Source organism: Halichoeres trimaculatus, unplaced genomic scaffold (genome assembly GCF_033239565.1).
Source record: "Halichoeres trimaculatus isolate MK-OKI-2021-1 unplaced genomic scaffold, fHalTri1.1 fHalTri1_scaffold_11, whole genome shotgun sequence".
In the NCBI taxonomy this organism is placed as follows: Eukaryota; Metazoa; Chordata; class Actinopteri; order Labriformes; family Labridae; genus Halichoeres; species Halichoeres trimaculatus.
Genome location: NW_027437189.1, coordinates 34,662,986 through 34,685,937, shown reverse-complemented (window position 1 = coordinate 34,685,937; position 22,952 = coordinate 34,662,986). Strand labels below are relative to the sequence as shown.

The following is a 22,952-nucleotide window of genomic DNA, read 5'->3' as shown; positions in this document are numbered from 1 at the left end:
TTTGTCCACTGGGGAAAACTGCGACACGCCGGCAGAGAGCTGGGGAGCTACAAGTAAGCCCACATCTGCTCTCCGCCTCTCACCCAGAGCAACGCCAGCAAAGAAGAGAGTCCAACCCCTCTCAAGAAGGTTGGTTCTGGAGCCCAAGCTCTGCGTTGAGGTGAGCCCGACACTATGAAATGAAATGAAATGAAATGAAAATGAAATGAAAAATACTTTATTTCTCCCAAAGGGACGTTCAGGAATAATAAATATCTAAACAAATACAATCAGTATCTAGCCAGTGTCTCTCTACCTCCTGCACCAGCTCAGGTTCCTTCCCCACCAGAGTGGTGGGTTTTTTTTCAGTGTTTCAACAGTTCAGTCAAGAACACTCTCGTCATACATTGAACCATTTATTGCCAAATGGATACAGTTAGAATTGGCGTTACAGCTCTGCTTTTCACAGTACTCCCTGGGTTAGCCGAGCGGCCTGTTCGAGCTTTCCAGGGAGTGCAGAGCAGACCCCTCATACATATATAAAGAATAGAAGGATGCACACATATCAATAGGATACACACAGAGTCTTAATAGGAGGAGGCTGGAGTGGAGGAGGAATTATTAAGGCAGCAGCAGCTGGGTAGTAAAAAGGTAGCAGAAATAAGACAAAGTAAAGACATGATTTAAATACGCTGCCTTGTCATTAGACACACGCTGTGATTGGTTGAGAGGGCTGCGTGTCCTGCATGAACTAAGCTAACTCTATTTTGCTTCACTAAAATCCACTCTGCATGAATGTTTGTGAATATTTGGGATCAAAGTGTAGAGCTCCACAGCAGCATGCATCAAAGAGGAGAGAGCAGCTTACCTGTGAGGAGGAGCAGAAAGAGGAACCCTGCAAACATCCTGACTGTGGAACCTCTCTAGTCACCAAGGATCCCTGTCCCTCACACTCTCTGCAAGATTCTGACTTTACACATCACTGCCTTGTAGTGGAAGAGGGCATGCCACACCTAGAACAAAAGCTTTTTTCCTTTCTCTAAATGGCATCAAGCTCACCCATTAGCCCACTATGGGTAAATCATTTTTCTCCTCCAAACAAAGCAGTTTACTCCTCTGTACATCCTCTGCGGTGGCTCCAAAGTTTACCAAGAAAAAGCTCATTAACAAAAGAGCTTTACCCAGTAGCTTCCTCACAATTATGTGTCATTCCTCTTCAGTGCTATTGATCTTTGAATCCAGCCTGTTTTTAACAGAGATCAAATCACTAGCTCAGACTCCCTGTGCAAATACTTTGTAGACCACTTCAGGGGTCAAACTGATTTTAGAAGATCCTCTAATTTATCCAATCAAAGACTGTTTTTAATGCATTAGAAAACTTGTTTTTACATGAGTAAACACTGGACAGTTTTGTCTAGGTTGATGCTCAGATGCTTGGTAGAGTTTTCTCCCAAGTCAAACCAACAACCGGCCTTTTAGAGCCAGTTCCCACATCACTTTTTAAAACCTCTTATGGATTTATTGAAGGTGAGCTCTTGAACATAGTGCATTGTTTCCTTCAGATGAGGACTTTCCCTGCTGCCCCAATAACTACAGACCAGTGTCCAACTTCCCCTTTTTAAACTACATTTTAGAAAAACTTTTTTTTTATTCAGTCAAAGGATTTTTTTTAAATAAGCATTCTATCTTTGAGAAAACTCAGTCTGAATTTAGGACCAAGGTACAGAGACCGCCCTGCTGAAAACTGTTAATGATCTCAGGTGTAACTTGGACTTTCATAAGCTTACAGTCCTTGTCCTTCTGGTTCTAAGTGCTGCTTTAGATACAGTAGATCACAGGATTCTTTAAACAGACTCAGACACCTGGGCGGCCTCTCTGGTCCTGCCCTTCAATGGTTTAGGTTTTATCTCACAGACAGAAATTAACTGCTAAGTTTGGACACATGCTCCCCAAGGATCTATGGAATTGACTGTGGTGTGCCCCAAGGCTCAATATTAGGCCCCATACTTTTTAAACTCATAAATGCTCCCACTGGGAAATGTCATCAGGAAGCATGGAGTCATTTTCCACAGCTATGCTGTGACACAGCTGTGCATATCCACGTCTCCTGATGACACAGAGCCAATTGATGTCTTTTAAAATGGATTTTAGAAATGAAATCCTGGATGGCAGAAAATTAAACGTCTCAGGGGTCTTGGGCTTTCTTATCTTTCAGAATTGATTTTACCACATAAACCCTCGTGGACCCTGAGATACTCAGACACTGGCCTTTTAATAATCCCCAAAGTAAGAACAGGAACTCTCAGTGAGGCATTTTTCCAGCTCTATGGCTCCCGTCTGTGGAATAGCCTGTCGAAGGACCTGAGGGCCACAGAAAACGTTAATATTTTTTTTAGGAGGAGGCTCAAGACCCACTAATTTCATTTGGCTTTTAATTAATGTCTGATTTTTATTTTATTCCTTTTTATTCTATTTGACTTTATTAATTAATTAATTAACTAATTAATTAATTAATATTACCAAATGCTTGGTACTGTCTTTTGTTTGTGTATTTGTCAGAAAGAAGCACTTAAATGGGTGAAACTACCATCAATCAAAGCCTAAATACTGTCTTTGATGATGTCCCCCTAATGTATAATGGTGTCTGGTGTGTGTATTCATGTTAATATTATGTTAAATTTATTTATAAAATTATGTTGTTTTGCAATTTTGTTGCACTGGTTGCAATGACAAATAAAGTTGTATTCTATTCTAATGGGATGGTGGTGGGTGTGGCATCCTTGGCACCAATAAACCTGTTTTGGTCAGTATAAACCACAATCTGAAGGTCCACATAAACCATCATCCAGTCGGGTGTGATATCTCAGGCTCTGAAGCTTTTTTCTATGAGCTGGATTGTGTTTTTTTTTATTTATTTATTTTATTTATTTATTTATTTATTTTTTAATGGAGTAGTTTGGCCTGACTTCTATTGCACTGGGACCTTGGATAAGGTGAAACAAAGTGTATTCTAAATGGATTAAATGGCTAATACTCTCCCGCCACATCAATCAATCAATCAATCAATCAGTCAATCAGTCAATCTTGATTTAATAGCAACAAATCACAACAAATGTTATCTCAAAACACTTTCCAAAATCAGTAACACGTCTAGACCTGTTAACATTAATGAACTGTCACTGAAATACCCGCCATCCCACCCTCTGCCTGCCGCCCACTGCTCACCGCCAGCTGCCTGCTGCCTGCTGCCTGTAACCTGCAACTCGTCTAATTCTGGCTTGACTATGTTATCAAGATGTTTTTAAATACAGACTTGGCTTAAGTCTGAAGTGACAGATTTAAGCGCAGTTTTTTTTCTATTTCTTATTCATGCATGAACAAAGTTAAATCCTGTAAAATATGTGAAACTTTTGCAAAGCACAAAAATAAGTAGTCATTCTTTAATTACCACAAAAAACAATTTTTTTTTAGTTTTATACTTATCTCCAATTGAATTCTCATGCACATGTAGTCAAGTGGAGTGGACTTGTTTGTTATCTTCTGAAAAAAAAATCAAACATTAGAAAAAAGAATGGAATGAGAGAGTCGCATCACACGTATTTACATCACAGACACACACGCACATCCATATACAGTATATGATGTGCATACATACAGAAGATATCATTTTGATGAAAGAGCTTGAACAAACTGGTGGATTTACCATCACAGAAACAAAACATAGAAATGTTTTGTTAATCAACAATTTACTGTAAGTTTAGGGCAGCAGTGGCAAACACCTGCCACTGGGTGGTGCTCTAAAAAACTTGTAAGCATTGTTTATATTACAAAGAATAACTGACAACAGCTAGTTACTGAGAGACATTTCTGTTTTCTGTTTATGTATGAGCTGAAACAAAAAGTGAAAACACTCCCCTCTGTAGGCAGGGTCAGGTAGTGTTTCCTGTCTGTTGAAGGTCAGGTGTGGGTAATTGGTGCTCTCTTTGTCAGAATCCTGGTACCACTGTGTCAGGACAGCTTGCTGTGCAGCTCAGGGAAAACTGGGGAGGAACACTGGATGATCTAGTTTTAGTCAGATATCTAATGATGTCTTGTGAATTTAGATGTTGGGAAGCTGTCTGCTGATTGACCCTGACTGTTGGTGCTTTGACAGTTTATTATCTGTTACCTTCTGCTGAAACTGGACCAGCTGAGATGTGTTTTGTTCCTTTACAGAGGCACAAGCTGTAGGGAATCCTGGGCTCCACCTGTTGCATGTTATGTGGTAGGTCTGGAGGTGGCCACTTGAATGCAGTTTAGCTTGGCAGTCGCTATCTCTCGTACAGATTCACAGTGTTGGAGTTCACGGGTGCTCACTGAGTGGTATCTAGTGGGCTTTGTGATAGAATCTCCCCACACTAAGTCTGGGTTTCGTATTTTAACTGAAATTCTTAGATTTTAATGGCAGGAGTTATTTATTTCTTAGTTTTCAATAAACCTGTAGATACATTTAACTGAGAATCCTAGCAGCTTTAAAATAAACAAACCTTTCTTGTGAATCAAAAGCACGTCTCCTGCTTCTCCTTGAACCTGTAAATTTGTTTGTGTCAACACTTTGGAAGTTAGGGTCTTTCCCTGACCCAAGTCTTTACTGAGACCTTGTGTGTTTTTAACAGCGTGTCTGGTCACATGTAGAATATTTCTCAACCTTCTGGTCAGTCTTGAAGAAGTTCATCATTATCCAAATCTTCCATGGTTTACTTGATGCCTGCCACCATGTGAATCCACCAGTTGGCCTGCACTGTCCAGCCCATATTTTCACAAATGGAGATTTGCTGTAGGAAATGTTTCTTGGCCTCTCCTTCACTCTGCTTTTCCTGAAGCGCCTCACGCAGGTAGCGGATGTCCTCTGCGGCGCTCAGCTCTGGGATGCCAGTCAGCAGCATGAGGGAGAAAAGGGTGACGAGCAGACGAGAGTGGGAGCGGAGGGAGAGGTAAGCTTGGGTGCACGTGTCCTATATGGGCATCAGGAAACACAAGGGAAGAAAGGACACAGATTTAGCTGTATAACGGTAAAAGAACAGTTTCATTTGTCAATCGTTGATTGATGATAACAATACAGACATGCTTTCAACAGCCTGTTCATTCAACGCTGCTGCTCTGTTCAAACTACAAGAGGAAGACGGTGGATGTTCATCCGTTTTGAAACACAGGTCTTAATTCAGCTATTTCTATTATTAATACTATCTGTACAATAAACAATTACAACTTGCCGTCAACTTGAGTGTCCTTCTCATATTTGCCATGGCCCTTGAGCAATGTTATGACATTAGTAACAGCTTATTTTTCAGGTGGCAGATCAATATGCATCAAGCAACCTGAAGCCTAGGTGTAGTGTAAGTTTGTAAAACTGCGTAACTGTGCTGTAGAATGACAATATTTCTACAGCACTGCTTTGTGAATAAAAACATTGCGAATGATCGCTTTTGTATATTTTCTTAATTAAACTTTGTGTACATCCACCCTGAACTGTCATATGTCACCAGACATAATTAGAGCCATGAAGTTAACCGAGAGTTTCTATTATTTTATTAAAAGTCTAGAACCAAACACTTTAACGCAACGATAAATAAATAAATAAATAAATTCATTTAAAAAAAGAGAAGACACAGCTGAAAAGAAAACAGTTTGTCATACAAAGCTGTGTAATGATGTTTTTCTAACCCTGAACTGCTGGAAGTAAAGGCTGTTTCCTCCTTTCACTCTGCCCATGACGAAGAGGAAGTCAGGAGTGAGGACGAAGGGCACACGTTCTCTACTCACACCAAGGAAGTGCTTTGTGTTTCCCAGGATGTGGCCAAAGTCGATGTGGAACAGATTTCCTGAGGGATGCAGTAAAGGATTGCATTTTTATCAAACATCTTTAATTCTTTTATTTCTCAGACTCTTCTCTCAATCATTTGTTCACTAATATAACATTATATATATTATTTTAGGGTTTCACAACATCACGTTCTTTTTTTAAAAAACAAAAACAAAGTATCAAAACAAGTCAGTTTGAACCTGTGCTTGAAAAAGACCACACTTTAAAATCACCAGCTGTCACATCCTGAATCCTTTGTTTGTGTCTGGAATGAGTAATCCTGTCCCAGCTGAGTTCAGGAAATTCTTTATGACTTTGTTTTCACTCCACTGCTCTGAACCCCGTCCCACTAGATGCTAAAAGCAGTCTGCCTTTTACTTCAAAGGCTCTGTAATTTGCTCTGTCATTTGTTTCAGAACATCTCTGTTTCTTTTTTTCTTCTCTCTTTTTTTCTAAAGTTATCTTTGTATTTGAGCCTGTCATCACTTTTTTTGGCTCATTTGTCGGCCATTGACACCAAACTGGTTGTATTTGCAGTGGTGGTTTTACTTTGCTCCCGGAGATCCAATGTGCAGCCATGGTCGCATTGATCATTCATGAGATAAGCTGCTAGCAGCCTGTAGCATGTCATGGCTAACCAGTACTAGGCTCCATGTTACCCGCAAGGTGAGGGGAGGGAGGTGAGGATGATGTGCTGGTACTGTGGTGCCCACTGAGAAAAGGTGAGCCTGTCCTGTCCTTCTATCCATTGTACTGGGGAATGTACGATCTACCTCCAATAAGATGGACAAGCTGACCATGCCAACCTAGCACCACACTGACAGAGTCACATCATGCTCACAGTCATGGCTAACAGAGCTAACACCAGACACCAACGCTACACTGAAAGAGCTTCACCTGCTGTGAGCAGACAGGATACAGGAGAGAGAGACTGAATAGACTGCTGAAGAAGCTCAGTCCTGCACCCTGTGGAGGTGGAGGCTTGTTAAGAGTCCTAAATGTAGCAACAACCCAAATTGTAATTTAAAAAATGTAATAAAACCCAAAATTTAACAATAAAAATCACATTTAGGGTCATTTTTACGTTTTGGGCTCTAACAAGGCTGACAGAGTTATGGCCAAGCTGTTGTCTCTGACGGACATCTTTGCACTATGCACTTTTGTGTTTACTGTTGTGACTCCTGAATTCCCCTTTGGGGATTAATAAAGTATGCTCCATTCTATTCTGTTCTGATTTTGAAGTCTTGAGCCGAGGCTTGTGAAAATGCTGATCAGTTATTGATTTCGTTTAAGCTTAGACCAGTTCAGATCAGTCTTTATTTCTCGTCGGTCACAGAGCGTGAGTTTGAGTTTTAATGTGAGAGCGTGCTTACCTTCAGCTGTAATCATGATGTTGTCATTGTGCCGATCTCCTATACCCAGTACATATGTGGCCACACAGTAACCAGCACAGGACTTCACAAACCTCTCCACTTTCTTGTAGTGCTGTAGAGGAGAGATTACAAGAAACAAATCATATAGCTGTCATCAGGTCACATCATTAACAAATCTAATACAGCTGTTACAAAAACTGCAATTATATACAACGCATAAAAAACTGGGTTTAGGATGAAGTCATAAAATACACTGAGGGATACATGTTGTACTGTTTGCTGCTGCACATACAAGAATGACTTTGCAACATATGGACACCAACTCTTTTAAAGGGAACCCTGACTGTAAGGACTAAAGAGTAGAAATGTGCTTTAATGTTTGTTTCAAACTAGAATGTGTTGTTGGAAAAACATGAAGAATTGTTGTTTCTCTAAAAATCAAAATTCATAACTTATAATCTAACCTACAAGTGCAGCCATTGTTTTACTTTCCCTAATACTCCCTGGATTTCAGGAGCCAGAGACCATAATTCCACATCGTGCTGCTTTTGGATGTAATTTTCAGACAAAGGGAGACAAAGGGAGTGATATAACTCCTAAGTTCCACCACACGAGCCGCACAGCGCAGGGGGCGCTGTGGTCTTGCTCTGATTGTCAAACCCCACTGGAAGCAGCGTGCTGCACCACTCAATCTGGAGGGGGGAGGGCTGAGGGCTGGTCCTAGGAGAGTCACAGGCTTTCATGTGAATAGCGATATCACACAGTCATCATCCACTCCCATGACTTTTCATATGTCAGTCCACACCTTGTCCAGCGCTAGGCGCTGCCCTAGCAGCTGCCTGTTGCAGCTGCCTGTTGCAGCTGCCTGTTGCAGCTGCCTGTTGCAGCAGCTCTCTTGTCTTTGTCCGTTTCTTGTCATTTTTTCGTCTCTTTTTTGTCATCTTTGTATTTGGAGTGGATCATCACTTTGTATGGTTCATTGTCGGTCACGAACACCAAACTTTTTGTGGCTTCAGTGATATTTTTACTACTTTTCTCCTGTGTTTGTCTGGAGATCCTACATGTAACCATGGCTGCATTGTTTACATGCGAAATTAGCTGTTAGCAGCCTGTATCATGTCAATGCTAACTAGTGTAGGGCTTGATGATTTCCCTCAAGCTGAGGAGGAGAAGGTGAGGATGACGTGCTGGTTCTCGGCTGTGAGCTGGGAGGTGACGATGTGGACCTGTCCTTCCATCCATCGTTGTTGGGAACGATGGATGCCCCGGGGGATGGACGAGCTAGCCGTGCTAACCCAGCGGCATCGTGCTGTTCTCGGACGTGGCTGACGGAGCTGACATCGGACGCCAGCCCCACATTGGAGGAGCTTCGCCTGCTGTGAGCAGACAGGATCCAGGAGACAGAGACTGAACAGACTGCTGGGGAGGCTCAGTCCTGGACCCTGTGGAGGTAGAGACTGGCTGGGCTGGAGAGTGGTGGACGAGTGGTGGACGGGATGCCGTCATCTCATTTCTTATGGACCTTTTAGCACTTTCTATACTCTTTCTTACTTTTGTTTTCTTAAATGCTGCTGTGACTCCTGAATTTCCCCTCGGGGATAAATTAAGTATTTTCTATTCTATTCTATTCTATTCTATTCTGTCCTTTTCCTTAAAAAAAGGATGTTTGGGATCACACAGAATGTTGAACTTATCCACTTCCAAGAACAGCATCTCTTCATCCATGGCGTTGTGGTGCATCTGGGACCCTCTGACCGACTGTTTACCTGATGCACATGCCTCCAGATGTGACGTACTTATAACATATTGGGGAAATTTACATCAGAGAGTTTGTGCATTGTGTTTTATTTGGAATCTTCCAGGTACTTCTTATCGACAGTGAATTTACGAGGTTTGGAAGCGGCCACGCAGAGAATAGACCTGAAGCATACTTCTCACGCCTGGGCGCGCCCTGGCGCTTCAGCAGCGCTGACAGTGTAGTTTGCCTGATAGATTACAATGGAAGCTAAGTGCTCAACAAGGGCGCTGCATGGCGCATGCGGTGGAATTTAGGGGTTAGTCTGCAGCTTTCCAGGTGACAAGAAGAGAAGAGAGGAATACTCTTGGCATCTTCATTCCTCTTCATTTTGACCCGTGTCTCAGCGTTATCCTCCTGGCTTATGACTCTCTCAGGTTCAATCAGAAAGGTTGCCAAGCTATGATCTGGTTTTGCACCGTAGGGCAAAATGAATGGGACTGAGCGCAGTGCACCACATGACATGGCTACCCAGACAGCATTGCAATGTAAACAACAATGGCAGCCTATGAGTGAAAATATGTTTTAAAGTTTTATACAAACCAACATACATTGAGAGATTTTGATATTGTTCTTAAACAGCTGGTACAAACATTGATCATGGGACAATAACGTCTTGGGAGCCATGGTACTTACAATTTCCTGGAATGGACATTTGGACTTGAGCCACTCAAAAAGAGCATCATTTCTGAAGGCTCCGGTTGTTCCGCCATGGTTCCTCTGGACTGTTGCAATGGTCACTGCATTCCTCACGATCTCAATCATACCTGATGTGAGAAAAGTTTAACAGGAAAATGGGTTTGTTCTTCACTCTGCATTGAACTCATTACACTGGATTCCCTCTTGTGTCCTTGATGCTGGTGTGATTGTTTTAAGGTAAATATAAAGAAAACCACCGACTGTTGCTACCCCCAGATGCAGCTTTCACTTAAAGGGGCTGAGAGGACTATCTGGGAAAACTAGTGTTTTTCTGGGATAAAGACTCTTTTTTTCCCATGAGCACTTGCACCCACTGTCGTGAGGACGCGACTTTTACCAGGCATGTGTTTGTTTTGAAGAATGAATGGAGATTAGATCTTCTTTTTAAGTCTACTTTTCTTTGTTCAAGACAATTTTTTACCAGATACAGCTCTACAAGGTAAGATATTTACCAACAGTTAGGTAGAGCTACGCTTTGAAATGTGACAACAAGCTAACTTTGTCAGTTTGTACTGTAGTTTATTAGCCGGCTGTATTTAGCTCTACTCACAGCCTGGTGCTCTGAGACATGTCTTTAACGTTTAACGTTAGTGAATCCTGGTTATGTCCTGCCAGTCATCTACCAACTCCACTTGTTTAAGCTGGTACTGCAGTCTTGTTAAAGCTGGTAGACTGATGCTGGGTCTTGGGTCATTTCACCAACATATTAGCTGAATTTCAAAACTTAGACTCACCTGATCAGGTTTTTCCATCTCTTCCCTAGTGAATGGTGTAAAATAACTTTTAAAAACTGATTTTAAAAAAAAGTTTCCGTTGTTGCTCTTTGAAACTCGTCTCTGGCCTCTGGGTGTAATGAACCTGTGAGTCTGAAGATAATCCTCTGGGTGAAACATCATTAAACGGATACTGTACCCATGCTCCTCCACTCACTGCAGCTGCCACACATATTTAAACAATAAGGCTTTAAATACCTGTCCTGTGTCCTGTCGAAATGCAGCCATAGGCAATAAGGTTCAGATCAAGAGATTTCTCCTGCCAGATGGAGTCCATCACTGCTAACGTCTAAACCAGGAGGAAAGCCATTAGGTATCATTTTATCCAAAGGTCAGATAAATTCACTTTGCTGCAGGAGGAGTCACTGATGTAAAAATATACATCACTAACCTGGACAACCAGCATGTCCTGCCTGATGTCATCCCCCTCTTTGAAAATGATCCCCACAGGCTGAGTTGGAATTGGTGAAGGCAAAGGACAAAACTCCAACCAGAGTGGCTTTTTCTTAGAAGCCATCACTTTGCATTTCTCCAGCTGAGAGAGAGAGAGAGAGAGAGAGAGAGAGAGAGAGAGAGAGAGAGAGAGAGATAACAACATTACTTTGTTTTTATAACTGAATTCAAAAGGCCCAAAATCACATTTTCTACATCAAACTTTTGATTGTCATTTAGAAGTGGAAGATGTTGATACAGGCTTTTTCAGCCTCTTCACAGAATTTCTTTTATCAGTGTTTCAACTTTGGTTTAATACAAAGACACTGTAAAAATTAACTGAAAAGGGAAAACCAATTAGCAAATAAGAAAACTTCCAAAAGAAACAATGAACCATCTCATGAGACAGATGGAGACACAATACTATGTTTCCAGAAATGTCCTTGTATGAAATCAGAGGAAAAAGGATGTTAAAATACATTTAGTTCAGTTTCTCATTGAGATTATTCTACAAAGCAGGACATATGTGCATGAAGACTTGTCAGATTTATTTATCTTTTGTTCAGTTAATAACTTGGGCCGAACACAAATTGTAGTTAAGAAAAACAGAGCAGTGTTGATACAAAGGGAGTTCCCCCGTGGTGTTATCCCATTTGTCCTGTTTGAATATGGGGTATATTAGGTCATTAATAGGCTCTCTGAAATAAAAAGATCATGAATCACCATTTAAAGATCACAAAAGATTTCTGACAAAAAATAAATAAATAAAAAACAAGATTTTCTAGAAACATTTTGTCACTCAACACAAGTCTACTATGTAAACATGCACTAACCAGTATCTTCCCGACTTTAATGCAGGGGTCAAAGGGCAGAAGGAATTCTTTGGGAAGGTTGCAGTTTCTAAGGAGCTCTCGAACCTTGACATGAGCTAAAACAAAAAACAAAAAAGCAGTGAAAAATCAAACTCCTGGAATGGAGGATTTGGGCCATGTTAAAGGTACCATATTGTGCAAAAATCACTTTATGAAGTCTTTTAGTTAAATTTGTGGGTCTTTGTCTTTCCTCCCAGCCCACAAAATGTGATATTTAATGACAAAACCTACACTTAGTAATGCTTGTGAATATAAAATCCTGACCTAAAACGAGCTGTTTGGAATTTCCGGGGTTTGCTGACGTCATCGAGTCCCTTTTTTTGAATATTCAGGAGCAAGTCTGACCTGATTGGTCCACCAGAGCAGATCCCCCCCAACCCCACCCACTCCTCTCCCCGCATTTGGAGAGAAATCTCTCTAGCAACGGGGAGAATAGTGTGGCTGTTTTTGGTTGTAAACAACCACATAGTTCCATGCACAAGCTTCACATCTTGGAAGAAGACAAGACTAAAGCCTGGCTCACACTACAGGATTTTAAAAATCTTCAAAGATTCTGAAATTTGGTTGTATCTCGCAAGGAGAATCTTCAAGAATCATCTTCTCTTAAATCTTAAGCACACTCTAACAACAAGATTTGAAAATACTGACCAGCACACACTACAGGATTTCACCAAGATTATTTGACCAGAGAGAGTGATGCACCACATGTGCTCAGTTGATTGATCCAGGGGCAAAAATCCCATTTCATTGTTGGGGGGGACAATAAACAGTAAAATTTCAGAGACTGATTCCTCGGGGGGGACATAAAAATAAATGCTATAATTTTTGCTGTGTTGTTTCATATTGTGATATTAAACAGTGACTAGTCCCAACCATGGATAATCAGCCTAGATTTAATTTTCCTTTAGTTCATAAGAAATGTTTTGGCATGAATGTGGAAGCAACACTTCCACAACACTATGAACTCAATAATTAGTATTTTATATCCAAATTAATGAAAAAAGTGTTGATCTTAATTGGAGGACAATAAGGGGTTAAAATTAACAGTCAGAATGGAATTAGAAACTGGATCTATTCAAGATCTAAGTCAAAGTCATAACTACTTTATTTTTACATCAATAAATCTAGAATAGAACATAAGACTTAAATAAATAATGGCTTCATCTATGAATTCATAAATCTCACTAGAGATGCCTCTATCTCACTAGAGTCATCTTAAATAGTTTAATCTTTGTGTCATAAATGAGAGGACGAGGATGTCAGCATGTCACCTGTCTGTCTTATCTGTCACAGCCTTCTTTGCACCATAAAGGAGAGGCTGTTTGCCAGCCAGCAACAAACGGTGTGATAATTAACTTATAAATTGTTCAGTGTTTTAATGCACTTAATCACGATCCTTGGCGCTCTGTAGTCTGTGTGTGCTCACCACATCGGATGGAGGCTTAATCAGCGCCTTTTTTTTTTAAAGCATACTGTCAGACCTGGAAAAAGGAGTTGACATTTGCTTTTCATTTTCTCTGTGTGTCTGTTTAACAAGTGAAGTTATGATTGATAAGTCTTTCAGAGAAAGCTACTAACTTGACCGCGACCCTCCGCTCTGTCTGTATGCGTTTATTTGTGTGCGCGTGTGCGCGCGGCTGCAGCATCCGTGCCGGGAGAAATAGATTGGATCAAACCACTGCAAGGATCGCATGGGGAGGGGTGTGTGTGTGATCTTTCAATAGTTAAACTCGTCAATCATTGTGTTGTAAGTAGCATGACTTGTATTACACCATTGAAAAAAGAAACGTTACTATTAGAAAACTAATTACAACTAGATTTTTTAGGGGGGACAACTTTATGGAAGGGGGGGACATGACCCCTGCGTCCCCCCCGGGATTTGCGCCTATGGATTGATCAGAGGTTTTTAGCGCACTGGTGGGACAGGAGGAGAGAGAAGCAGAGCTGTCTGCAGCGGTGCTTTTCATCCATTACGAACACAGAGGGACAGAGGTGAAACTGTTGCTGTATCAGCCAATAATGGCATGATCTCACACCCATCACTGATAAAACAACAGTTTGCTACTGTATGAAAATGGCGTGGTTATGTGTTATTTTTAAAGGCATATTGAACTGGCTCGAGTGGGCCAGTGGAGCGCGCAGTCAGCTGACCCGGAGCCTTTCAGTTTCACTTTGAGCCTGTGTTTGTTGTCTGTTGTCCGGTCTCTTGTAAGGGGACTCTCTCTCTCTCTCTCTCTCTCTCTCTCTTGGCTGTTGTCATCCTCGGTGAGAATGAATGTTGTAATCATCCAGATAAATATCAAACATGTTTGAAAATTATCGGGGCGGCTCCGACGAGTCTGTGAGACGATCGTGGGGCTAAAGATTCATCTGTCAACCGCTCACACTAGAAGATAATCCCGGTCAAACGTTGGGGCGTTCATTTATGAGGGAAATGTGCCAGCTTCACTCAGTAAAACTGTGCATGTGTGTGCTTGTCACTTCACTGCCAACTGCTTTTCCAACTTTGGACAGTAGAACAGAGGGCTAGAGAATAGACTGGTCCTGAATCCAGGCGCATTACCAACCATCCACCAACAAACCTTGAACTGTGGAAATGTGAGTATTTAAATGCTGTGTGCTGTGGAGCAGATGGAAGAGCTTTTCCTCAGTGTCCCCCCTGTCTCTGTGTTAGCTTGAGGATGCTAACTTTAGCTGTGGTTAGCCTGTTGTTTTAGCCTGTAATGTTACGGTAAATTAGCTTCGCTGTTTTCTAAACATTGTGCACTCAGAGCTCGTGGCGTCGCTCTCAGTGACGCTGAAGAGCAGGGTAGTATCAGCGGTGGCTCATTTACATATGAAGGCCACGCCCACTAAATCAGAGCGTTCTGAACAGAGGGGCTATGAGAGCCTGGAAACAATGCTGCTGTGCTTGATTTATTGGCTTTTTGGACCAAAACATGTTACTACCATTTCATGAAGACATCAATGATCCATATTAAACTGCAGAAAAGGAGCACAATATGGGACCTTTAAAATGCAAGTATATGAAATAGCAACTCAGTTTTAGAAATGAGAATAAATAAAGTCCATGACCTTCTAGCTCTAGAAACCATGCTTATTGTTGTATCAGAGAGTATTAACAGCGCTTCACATCACGCTCATTTTCAATGTTTCATGATTCAGATACAGTAAAAAAAAATACACAGGGGTTTCTTGTTTGTCTGACCTGTGGGAGAAAGGTCGGTCTTGTCAGGGTAGATGTTTTTGATCATTAGAGCAACCTCCTGTAGGGAAACCACAGCCTGGACCTGCTTGGTAAAGCTGTCAATCATGGCCTGACCACAGCCCAAAAGGTAAGCCTCAAGAATCACAGCCATGCGCTGGCGGAAATATGGACATCCTGCCACCTCGCTGCGGACGTACCAGAAGAGGAAGTGGCCGATTCTCTTGCTCTGCAGTAAAGTAAGAGATTAGATGAGAGGTGAGAGCAGGAAACAGACAGTTTTACAAAGTCCACATTTTAATTTTACAGGAGAACCACTTTGACACGCCACAGTGTTACTTTCAATCAAAAGAGTAGAAATAAATCCTTAAAGTGTTAGAAAACATAAAACTTACATCAAGACTTTGAAAAACTGATCCAGAGCAGTAGTTCAGAGAAAGGTCTGCATGTTATTAAAACTACAGCTGTTACAGATTTCATTTTGATTCATATCCTAAAAATATATGTATATATTTTCTACTTTTTCTTTTTGAAAAGTTCCAGTTTACAAATACCACCACAAGCTGTGTAAGAAAAAGAAAAAAAAAGAGTCAATGAGTCCAGCTTTCTGCTCCTTAGAGGCTCATATGTTTAACAATTAACAACCATTCATGGTTTTCAAAATGACAAAATCTGCAGCGATTTTAAATCTAATTTAACATTTAAAGAAAACAAATCATATTGCTTTTAAAATAGAACACTGAAGGGTATGTGGATTCTGAAAAAGAATCTCTTTTTAAATTAACTTACATTTACATTTTTGTTTGTGTGATCAGTGTGTAGTTCACTACCATTTAACAGGGGGGTTCACTATATGATGAGTGTCCTATGCCGCACAACTCACCCTCAGAGCTCTTTTGATGAGGTACTGAGCCAGGAAACTGTCATGATAAGGTTCAACTTTGAGGGTCTGTGAAAGTAAACAAAAGAGAGAAAAACAACTTTTTACGTTTTGTTCTAAATCTGAAGATCCCATGTTCACAGTTTTATGGTCATACTGGAAAAATATTCACGGAGTGGCAACGGGGTGGCTGAAATAAAAACTAGTTTGATCGCAGTGAATCCAGTAAGGCTGCTGAAAGGGTTTGATGGGTTTGGCTACAGACCTCCACAGTCAGGCCCCTTCCTCTGACAGCGACAGATAAGGGCTGATATCAACAAGACGCTTTAAACTTGGTGTCATAATATTGACATTTCCACCATTTTTAGAATCAGTCCCATTTAAATGATCAAGTGGTGTAACCATAAAAGCATGACAAGTATCAAAAAATTCACTTTGCCAGGAGTCATGTAAGTGTACTGATGAAACAAGTTATTTATTTTAAAATATATCACCTCAAGTATATTTAAAATATTTCATTTCTTAACTTGATAACTTGGGTTTGTGGCACCAAGTCACTTTGATGTAGACGTCAATGTTTTCTCCCTTTTTTGGGTCAGTTGTTTTAAAATCATTTTAAATTTCATTTTTATTGTGTAATAGCCTGATCAAATACATTCAGAGTGACTTCATTTTGCGTATGCAATATGAGATTTTTTACGAGAAACATTGGTTAGACCCATACTCAAAAAAGGCACTACCAACAATATCAGTTCTACCAACAGATCATGTCTTTGACCCCTCTGCAGACCTCCCTTTTCTTTCCCCTCCATACACATACACACCTGTACTAGTTGCAGCAAATACTTCAGCACGTCATCATTTGAGAGGCTCTTCAACTTCTTGACTGCTAGTCTCCTGACGAGGACATCAGCAAAGTCGATACTTAACAACTCCAGGGCCACCGTCACATCAAGGGACTTAGGATCCAAGTTCTCCAACAGTCTGTGGACGTCCTCAACCACTCTGCAGCTCAGCCAATCAACATTGTGCAGGTAATGAGGTAATAAGGAGGCGTTACATAGGCTTCTCTCCCTGAATCCTTTAAGACCCTCACTGCTTCTGTCTGACGATCTGAGAGTGACATGTTCAGTCCCTGAATCCTGCCTTTCAGGTGTCGAGGAAAACTCTCTGCTGGATGAGCTAGAGGTGGGTGACGAAGTTGAATCTGAGACTACATGAGAGGAGGGGGTACATTTAAACGAGTTTACACTGGTAGGACCGTCAGAACCATGAGAGGGACTGAATCTGTTAGGGAGAACAACAGGGAAACTATAGTTGTCTAGATGGAAGCTGATAGCCATGCAGTCCATAATGTCCGGGTTGGTAGCAGAGGACAGCTTGACCGCCTGGTAGGTGATGGAGTCTTCCTCTAGGTCAGGGTAGGACCACATGTGGAGTGTGTAGGGGCCCTGAGTAAGGACAGACCTGCAAAGGTAACAGTAAATACTTAAATTCTTTCAAAACAATGCATAATTGTTTTGTATGTGTGTATGTGTATGCATGTGCATCTATCTATCTATCTATACACATATAGACACACACTTGCTGACCTTTTGCCAATTTACCCAAGTATAAAAAAGCATCTTAGAGGGGCTGAGTCTCTCTATAGTCACGATGGGCAGAGGTTTATCCGTCCGTGAAAATTTGCATCAGAAAATGTTTGTTTTGATTAGACTACATTGCCACCTTTGCCCAGAGTTTCACACACACTGTCATCATGTATAACTGATGAATTACTGCTGCATGTGGGTTGGTATGAACATTATCACAGTTTAGCTCCTGTGTTTTAGCCTGTTTTTAGCTCATGCTCTATCTCTCTCCTGTTTATCTTTCTTCTGCTCTTCTGTCCTTTTTCTGTCTGACAGTTAGGCTCCAGTGTCCACCATCACTACAAAATTAATCACAGAAATCATTTTCAGCAGAGAAAAACACTGATCTCTCTTCTCTCTACAAAATTTGGTCAGCTTGTGTGGTGTTGCCAGGTTGTATAAGCGTTAACCTAATAACCTGTGTGCACTTTAAACTGTACACACATACTCAGAAATTAAACTAGCTTCAGACTTGTTCATCGATTTGTTATGTTTACAAAAACTGGCAGTAGAGTAAAACAAACCTGTGATCAATCAGGAGAAGATTTACGAAGTAAAGCACCTTCCCTTTCCCTTTCTGCTGGTTTGGTGCTTTGCTGCCTGAAAATAGTGTTGACTTTGATTCTTTAGTTTCTGAAGAGACTTCACCACCATCAGCATTAATAGTGAAACCAAGCTTGGCTCCACGTGGCAGGTCCTTGATGAGAACATCAAACTCCAGCCACTCATTCCACATGACTTCATCTGCCAAGGCTTTGGGATGGGAGGACACTGAAGAGAGGACCTTGTTTCCGTATAGTATGGAGGCAGTGACATAAACAGACTGAAGACTTTTATTCGGAAGTGTTGGGATATCAAAACCGAGCAGTTTGACTCTGAGTTTCCTGTCACAGTCCCATAGAGATATCTTAGTAATGTCTTCCAAATTCTTTCCCTTTAGGCAGAGGTCCTCTTGGAAGCTGATCTGACCAATGGAGTCATCGATGAGGGGCCACTCTGCGAACTTGACAGACTGATCGAGAAGTTGTGACTCCGGGACCACAGAGAGGTGAAGGCCTTGTTTGTTTTTCAAACACTGTCGAACCCAAAGAAAATCCCTGAGGGGGTGATCACCTGATAGAAACTCCTCCCTGCCAGAGATTTTAAAAACCAGGTTATCAGAGGTGTCATAATGAACCTTCTGGTTGGCCATCACTCTTCTAAAAACTTTGAAAAGGATTTGAGGTGTAGCACCTAAATCCACCTGTACGCTGAAGCTGATTTTATTCAGGAAATGAAAGGTGACGGATAGCTTAAAGTTAGGAGAGTCTAGTAGGTCATTTGGAAGAGGTGCACATGTTATCCAAGGCTCTGTGGCGTATAACAGGTCATCCCGTTTCCTCAGCTGCTTTGTCCGTGTTGTTGCCAGTTTTCTGCGGGTCATTGTCGGCTCACTGAGTCTGTCACATCCTTCTTCCTCTAGATTGTGTCCGATCAGATACGCCAGACACTGCTGTTGTTGCTTTGTCACATCTGAATCAGATGTCACCAGTGGTTTTACCACGAAATGTGCTACGAGCTGCCCGGTGTCATCATGTGACACTGGGATGTCCAATGACCTGATGACCTCATTGTCATCAAAGGCCTCGTACCAGTCTCCATCTTTGGCGTAGAGCAGAGAGTACTTTTCTTGATCCAGTATTGAAAGTGGTTCTGCATGGCAGTTCTTTTCCTGGACCTGAAGACAGATGACAGAAAATGTTTATTCTAGCTGAAGCGTTGGATATTCCAAGAAGACACATAATAACATTAGTTTGATTTTTGGCAAATATCAGTTTGTAGAAATGTGAGGCAAACTTTAAGACCTCTTTGTGCCAAACTTTGCTGTTGTTTTTTCCTTCTTTTAACGGTCTCTTTGAATGAGTAACATGGAAACAAAGTGTCCCTGGGTGATGTACCCACTGAGCTGCCTTGCTCGGGTTTCACATTGAGCTAAGGTTCCATGTAAGTGTGAAAAATGTTATGCTAAAATATAGCTATAATTAGCTATAGCAGCTTTAACTAGATCATTATAATAAGCAATTTCAAAATACAACCAAAGGAGTAGCAAAGGATTAAATATCTAAAAAACATATCAATATCACAGGTGACTCGTTATAACCCTTGGTTTCAAGTGAGGTCCCAGTTTGTTCCCCCTTCCCCTTCACCTTACCAAGAACTGGAATAACCCTTCACTAGACACATACGTACAAAAACACGGGCTGAGTAGAAATGGGACTGTCAGTAACTCTTACAAAGGAATCCAGAGAATTCTTAAGCTAAAAGAACAATGGATGAAGGATGAAGTCATATTTCAGGAACAAGGAGTGTGTGTTTGTGAGTACTTCCTGAATAAAAATCACTCAATTTAGGGAAAGATGGAGCAGTGTATGGACCCGGCAAAGCAATTACTCCATGAGCTTAGGTCAGTTTCTCTCATTGAAAATTTCTCATCTAGAGATTTATGACTGGGAAACACACAAACATAATCCTCATTTTTATTTGATTATTTAGTCAATTTGCTCAGAAAAAAATGCACATTCAATATGATTATGAGGTGAACTGTCATCAGCAGCTGAGATTCCTTCTGAGTCTTGGTGACTCTCACAGGTTGAGGAGCTTGTTTTAGCTAAAATACTTTGTGAGATACTGTTAGAAGAAAAATTGAGTAGTTGTAAAATTAGGACTGACTTTTTTCCCAAATTGGTAGGATAAGAGCTACTTTTAGCTTTAAGATATTTGGTGAGTACAGGCCCAGGAGAGTCAAATCTTCAAAATGTCAGAAAGACTAAAGCACTGTAGAAGTCCTGGTTCATTCACCATTTCCTATTAGGCCTTTGTCTTTAACTTCCTCAAAATAATGAGATCAGTCTGATCTCATTCATTTTGGGTTCCTGAAAATACTGTGCATACTCTCAACATCATTATTGTTGTTGTACTAGTCTGAATGTGCCGATTGTTGTCGATGTTGTAGTTGTTTGTCTTTGTTCACCTCTCTCTTCATGCACCTCTCTATCCCCTTTCCAACCCCAACACAATTGTGCAGATGGCTGTCAAACCTGTGTCTGGTTTTGCCTGAGTTTTCTTCCTGTTTCAAAGAAGTTTTGAATGTTGTTAATGTACTTTACTAAATGTGACAAAGTCCTCTGTCATTGTGGTCAAGGAAGAGATAAGACTGAGTCCTGTCTCTACAGAGGGACCAGATAGCAGAGTACAGTCTGACCTGTTCTTCTTGTGGAGCGTCTGGGAATGAGCTTTATTAGGAAATGGTGCTGATCAAATAAAGATTGATTAAATGACTGTTACGCTCATGACACCATAAAAAGTTACACTGATTGATTTAGAAATTAATAAATGAACAGATGTGCCCAGCTCTGACAAGAAAGATAAAGGTGTTTGCTACACATGATCCCTTTAAAAAAGTGCACTTGTTAGTATTGCTTATCAAAAGTTATAAACCACTCAGGATAAAGAACAAAAGTCAAAGGAAAACAACTTTTTGATATCAGTCCATCCAAATGTATGTTTCTCACCAGCAGAGAGATGCTCAGGCGTAGCTGGTAGATGCTGCATTGTTCAGGGAGGATGACAGACACTGACTGACAGTCTGTGCTGTAACTCTTGTCTTCATCACCAGACGCCTGCAGTGGACCAGAGCCAGGCTTGAACTCACATATAAACTTCAAATTTCTTTCTGAGCAGCTTTGTGTCAACATCTCAGAGTCGTTGGAGTCGTTGGAGTGGTTTCACTGGCAGGCTGTTTTGGTGCTGAACAGGATCATCACTCCATCACTTCCTGACTGAAATGAATAAATTCTATATATATATTTTTTTGTTGTTCAGTGCATGAGAATCAAAATGATGATCTCTTCACATCATAGTTATTCATTGAAATCATTAGAATAAAATTCTTACCAGGACAGGAGCTTCTTCTCTCAGAGTCCAGAGTGGAGTCAGTCGTTGTCTGACTGTTAGAGATTTCTGAGTTCCCTTTCTGTAAGTGCTCTGTGACTTCCTCATTCTCTGTCAAACAGCAGCACAGAGATAAAAAACAAAAGCTTTAGTTATTGTTTAACTTCATTGTTTCATTGGTTGCCATTTACAGTTTACCTGTATTTTCCACAAACAGCAGCAGTGAAATTTTTTTTCATACCTTGGCAATCACAGGAACTGACCCTGAACAGGACTCCAATGTCAAAATAAAACCAGATGTCTAAAATCCATCCACACATTTTTTTTTCCATTAAACACAGTTTTCTGCTGGCTCTGTGCCTGACTGAGAGCTGATGTGGATGATAGTGTTGGATTGAGAAGCAAATGAATGGAGATGAGTTGTGTTTTTGATGCTGCTTTTCTTATTTTAAGACTCTTTTTATTCTGCAGCAGATCACTGCAGAATAACTCCCTCCTACCTGATGACAGTGACACTGACTCAATGACTGTCCTCAAATCCTGCTTCAAAACCATTTATTTAACCCTAATTTACATATATATATCTATATATATAGATATATATATAGATATATATATAGATATATATAGATATATAGATATAGATAGATAGATAGATAGATAGATAGATAGATAGATAGATAGATAGATAGATAGATAGATAGATAGATAGATAGACATACATAAGTCACCACCTGGAATTAACTGAGCAAATAGGTACAAGCCTCCTATTGGATAATAACTGCAATGGCGATTACCTTTCAGCTGGCAGCAAGTTATTTAACCCAAAGTGGTGCAATAAATTGCTTCTCATTTTTTCAACAACCATGTGAAAAGACACATCCCGTGGATGTGAAAAGAGGTTAGTCTGTTTGATAAGGGTCAGATCATTGGCATGCATCAAGCAGATAAAACATCCAAGGAGATTGCAGAAACTAATAAAATTGGCTTAAAGGGGACATATCATGCTGATCCATGATTTAATATTTACATATAATATAATAAATTTGAAAGCAAGACCTTTCACCCCCTGAATTTTTAAAAAAAGAGATGTTGTATTTTTTCTGATATCCTAGAACGAGGTTTGATGCCTCTGAAAATAGGTCATTGACATTTGGCCACGAGATTTTGACCGTTGTGACGACATGAGGATCCTTTCTTTTTATTGGAGTAATCTGATAAAGCAGCTCCTCCTCTGTGATGTCAGTTAGTCACACAACCGCCACTGAGGGATACACCCACCAAGAGCCGACTGACTGAGTGCTGGATGCGGGGACTCTGCTCTGCTGAGCAGCTCGGCTTTACATGGTGAATTAGCAGTTAAAACACTGTAGTTTTAGCAGACGTCGTAATACTTGTGAGACTGTGATATTTGCATGCTAGTTCTGACATGTACTGTGAACCTGGACCACAATAATGCTGTGGTAATAACATAGTGAGGAACTGACGGTAGAGGTGGTCTTTAGACTACACTTCCAGCATGATGGATAAAACAGACAGAG

The 22,952-nt window shown here is 40.8% G+C and overlaps 1 protein-coding gene across 1 annotated transcript; it reads right to left on the bottom strand.

Annotated features, from left to right (window-relative positions):
• Window positions 1-4,715: 4,715 nt before the first annotated feature.
• On the bottom strand, window positions 4,716-21,519 carry LOC141798984 (phosphatidylinositol 4,5-bisphosphate 3-kinase catalytic subunit gamma isoform). Its single transcript, XM_074680996.1, has 14 exons — window positions 21,415-21,519; window positions 21,033-21,140; window positions 18,006-19,198; window positions 17,133-17,317; window positions 16,675-17,063; window positions 15,854-15,919; window positions 14,974-15,199; window positions 11,727-11,821; window positions 10,853-10,996; window positions 10,660-10,750; window positions 9,626-9,756; window positions 7,195-7,306; window positions 5,683-5,840; window positions 4,716-4,973 (listed from the first exon to the last, which is right to left on the bottom strand). Exons 1-14 carry the CDS (start codon window positions 21,517-21,519, stop codon window positions 4,716-4,718), a joined length of 3,261 nt encoding a protein of 1,086 aa, XP_074537097.1.
• Window positions 21,520-22,952: the final 1,433 nt, after the last annotated feature.

Bases quoted from the DNA above. Each gene is read 5' to 3' on its own strand.
- LOC141798984 (XM_074680996.1), bottom strand. From the start codon at position 21,519: ATGAGGAAGTCACAGAGCACTTACAGAAAGGGAACTCAGAAATCTCTA. The intron at 19,199-21,032 runs GTGAGAAACATA...ATCTGTCTTCAG, and splicing joins GCCTGAGCATCTCTCTGCTG to GTCCAGGAAAAGAACTGCCA. The intron at 9,757-10,659 runs GTATTTAAAGCC...TTCTCACATCAG, and splicing joins TTCGACAGGACACAGGACAG to GTATGATTGAGATCGTGAGG.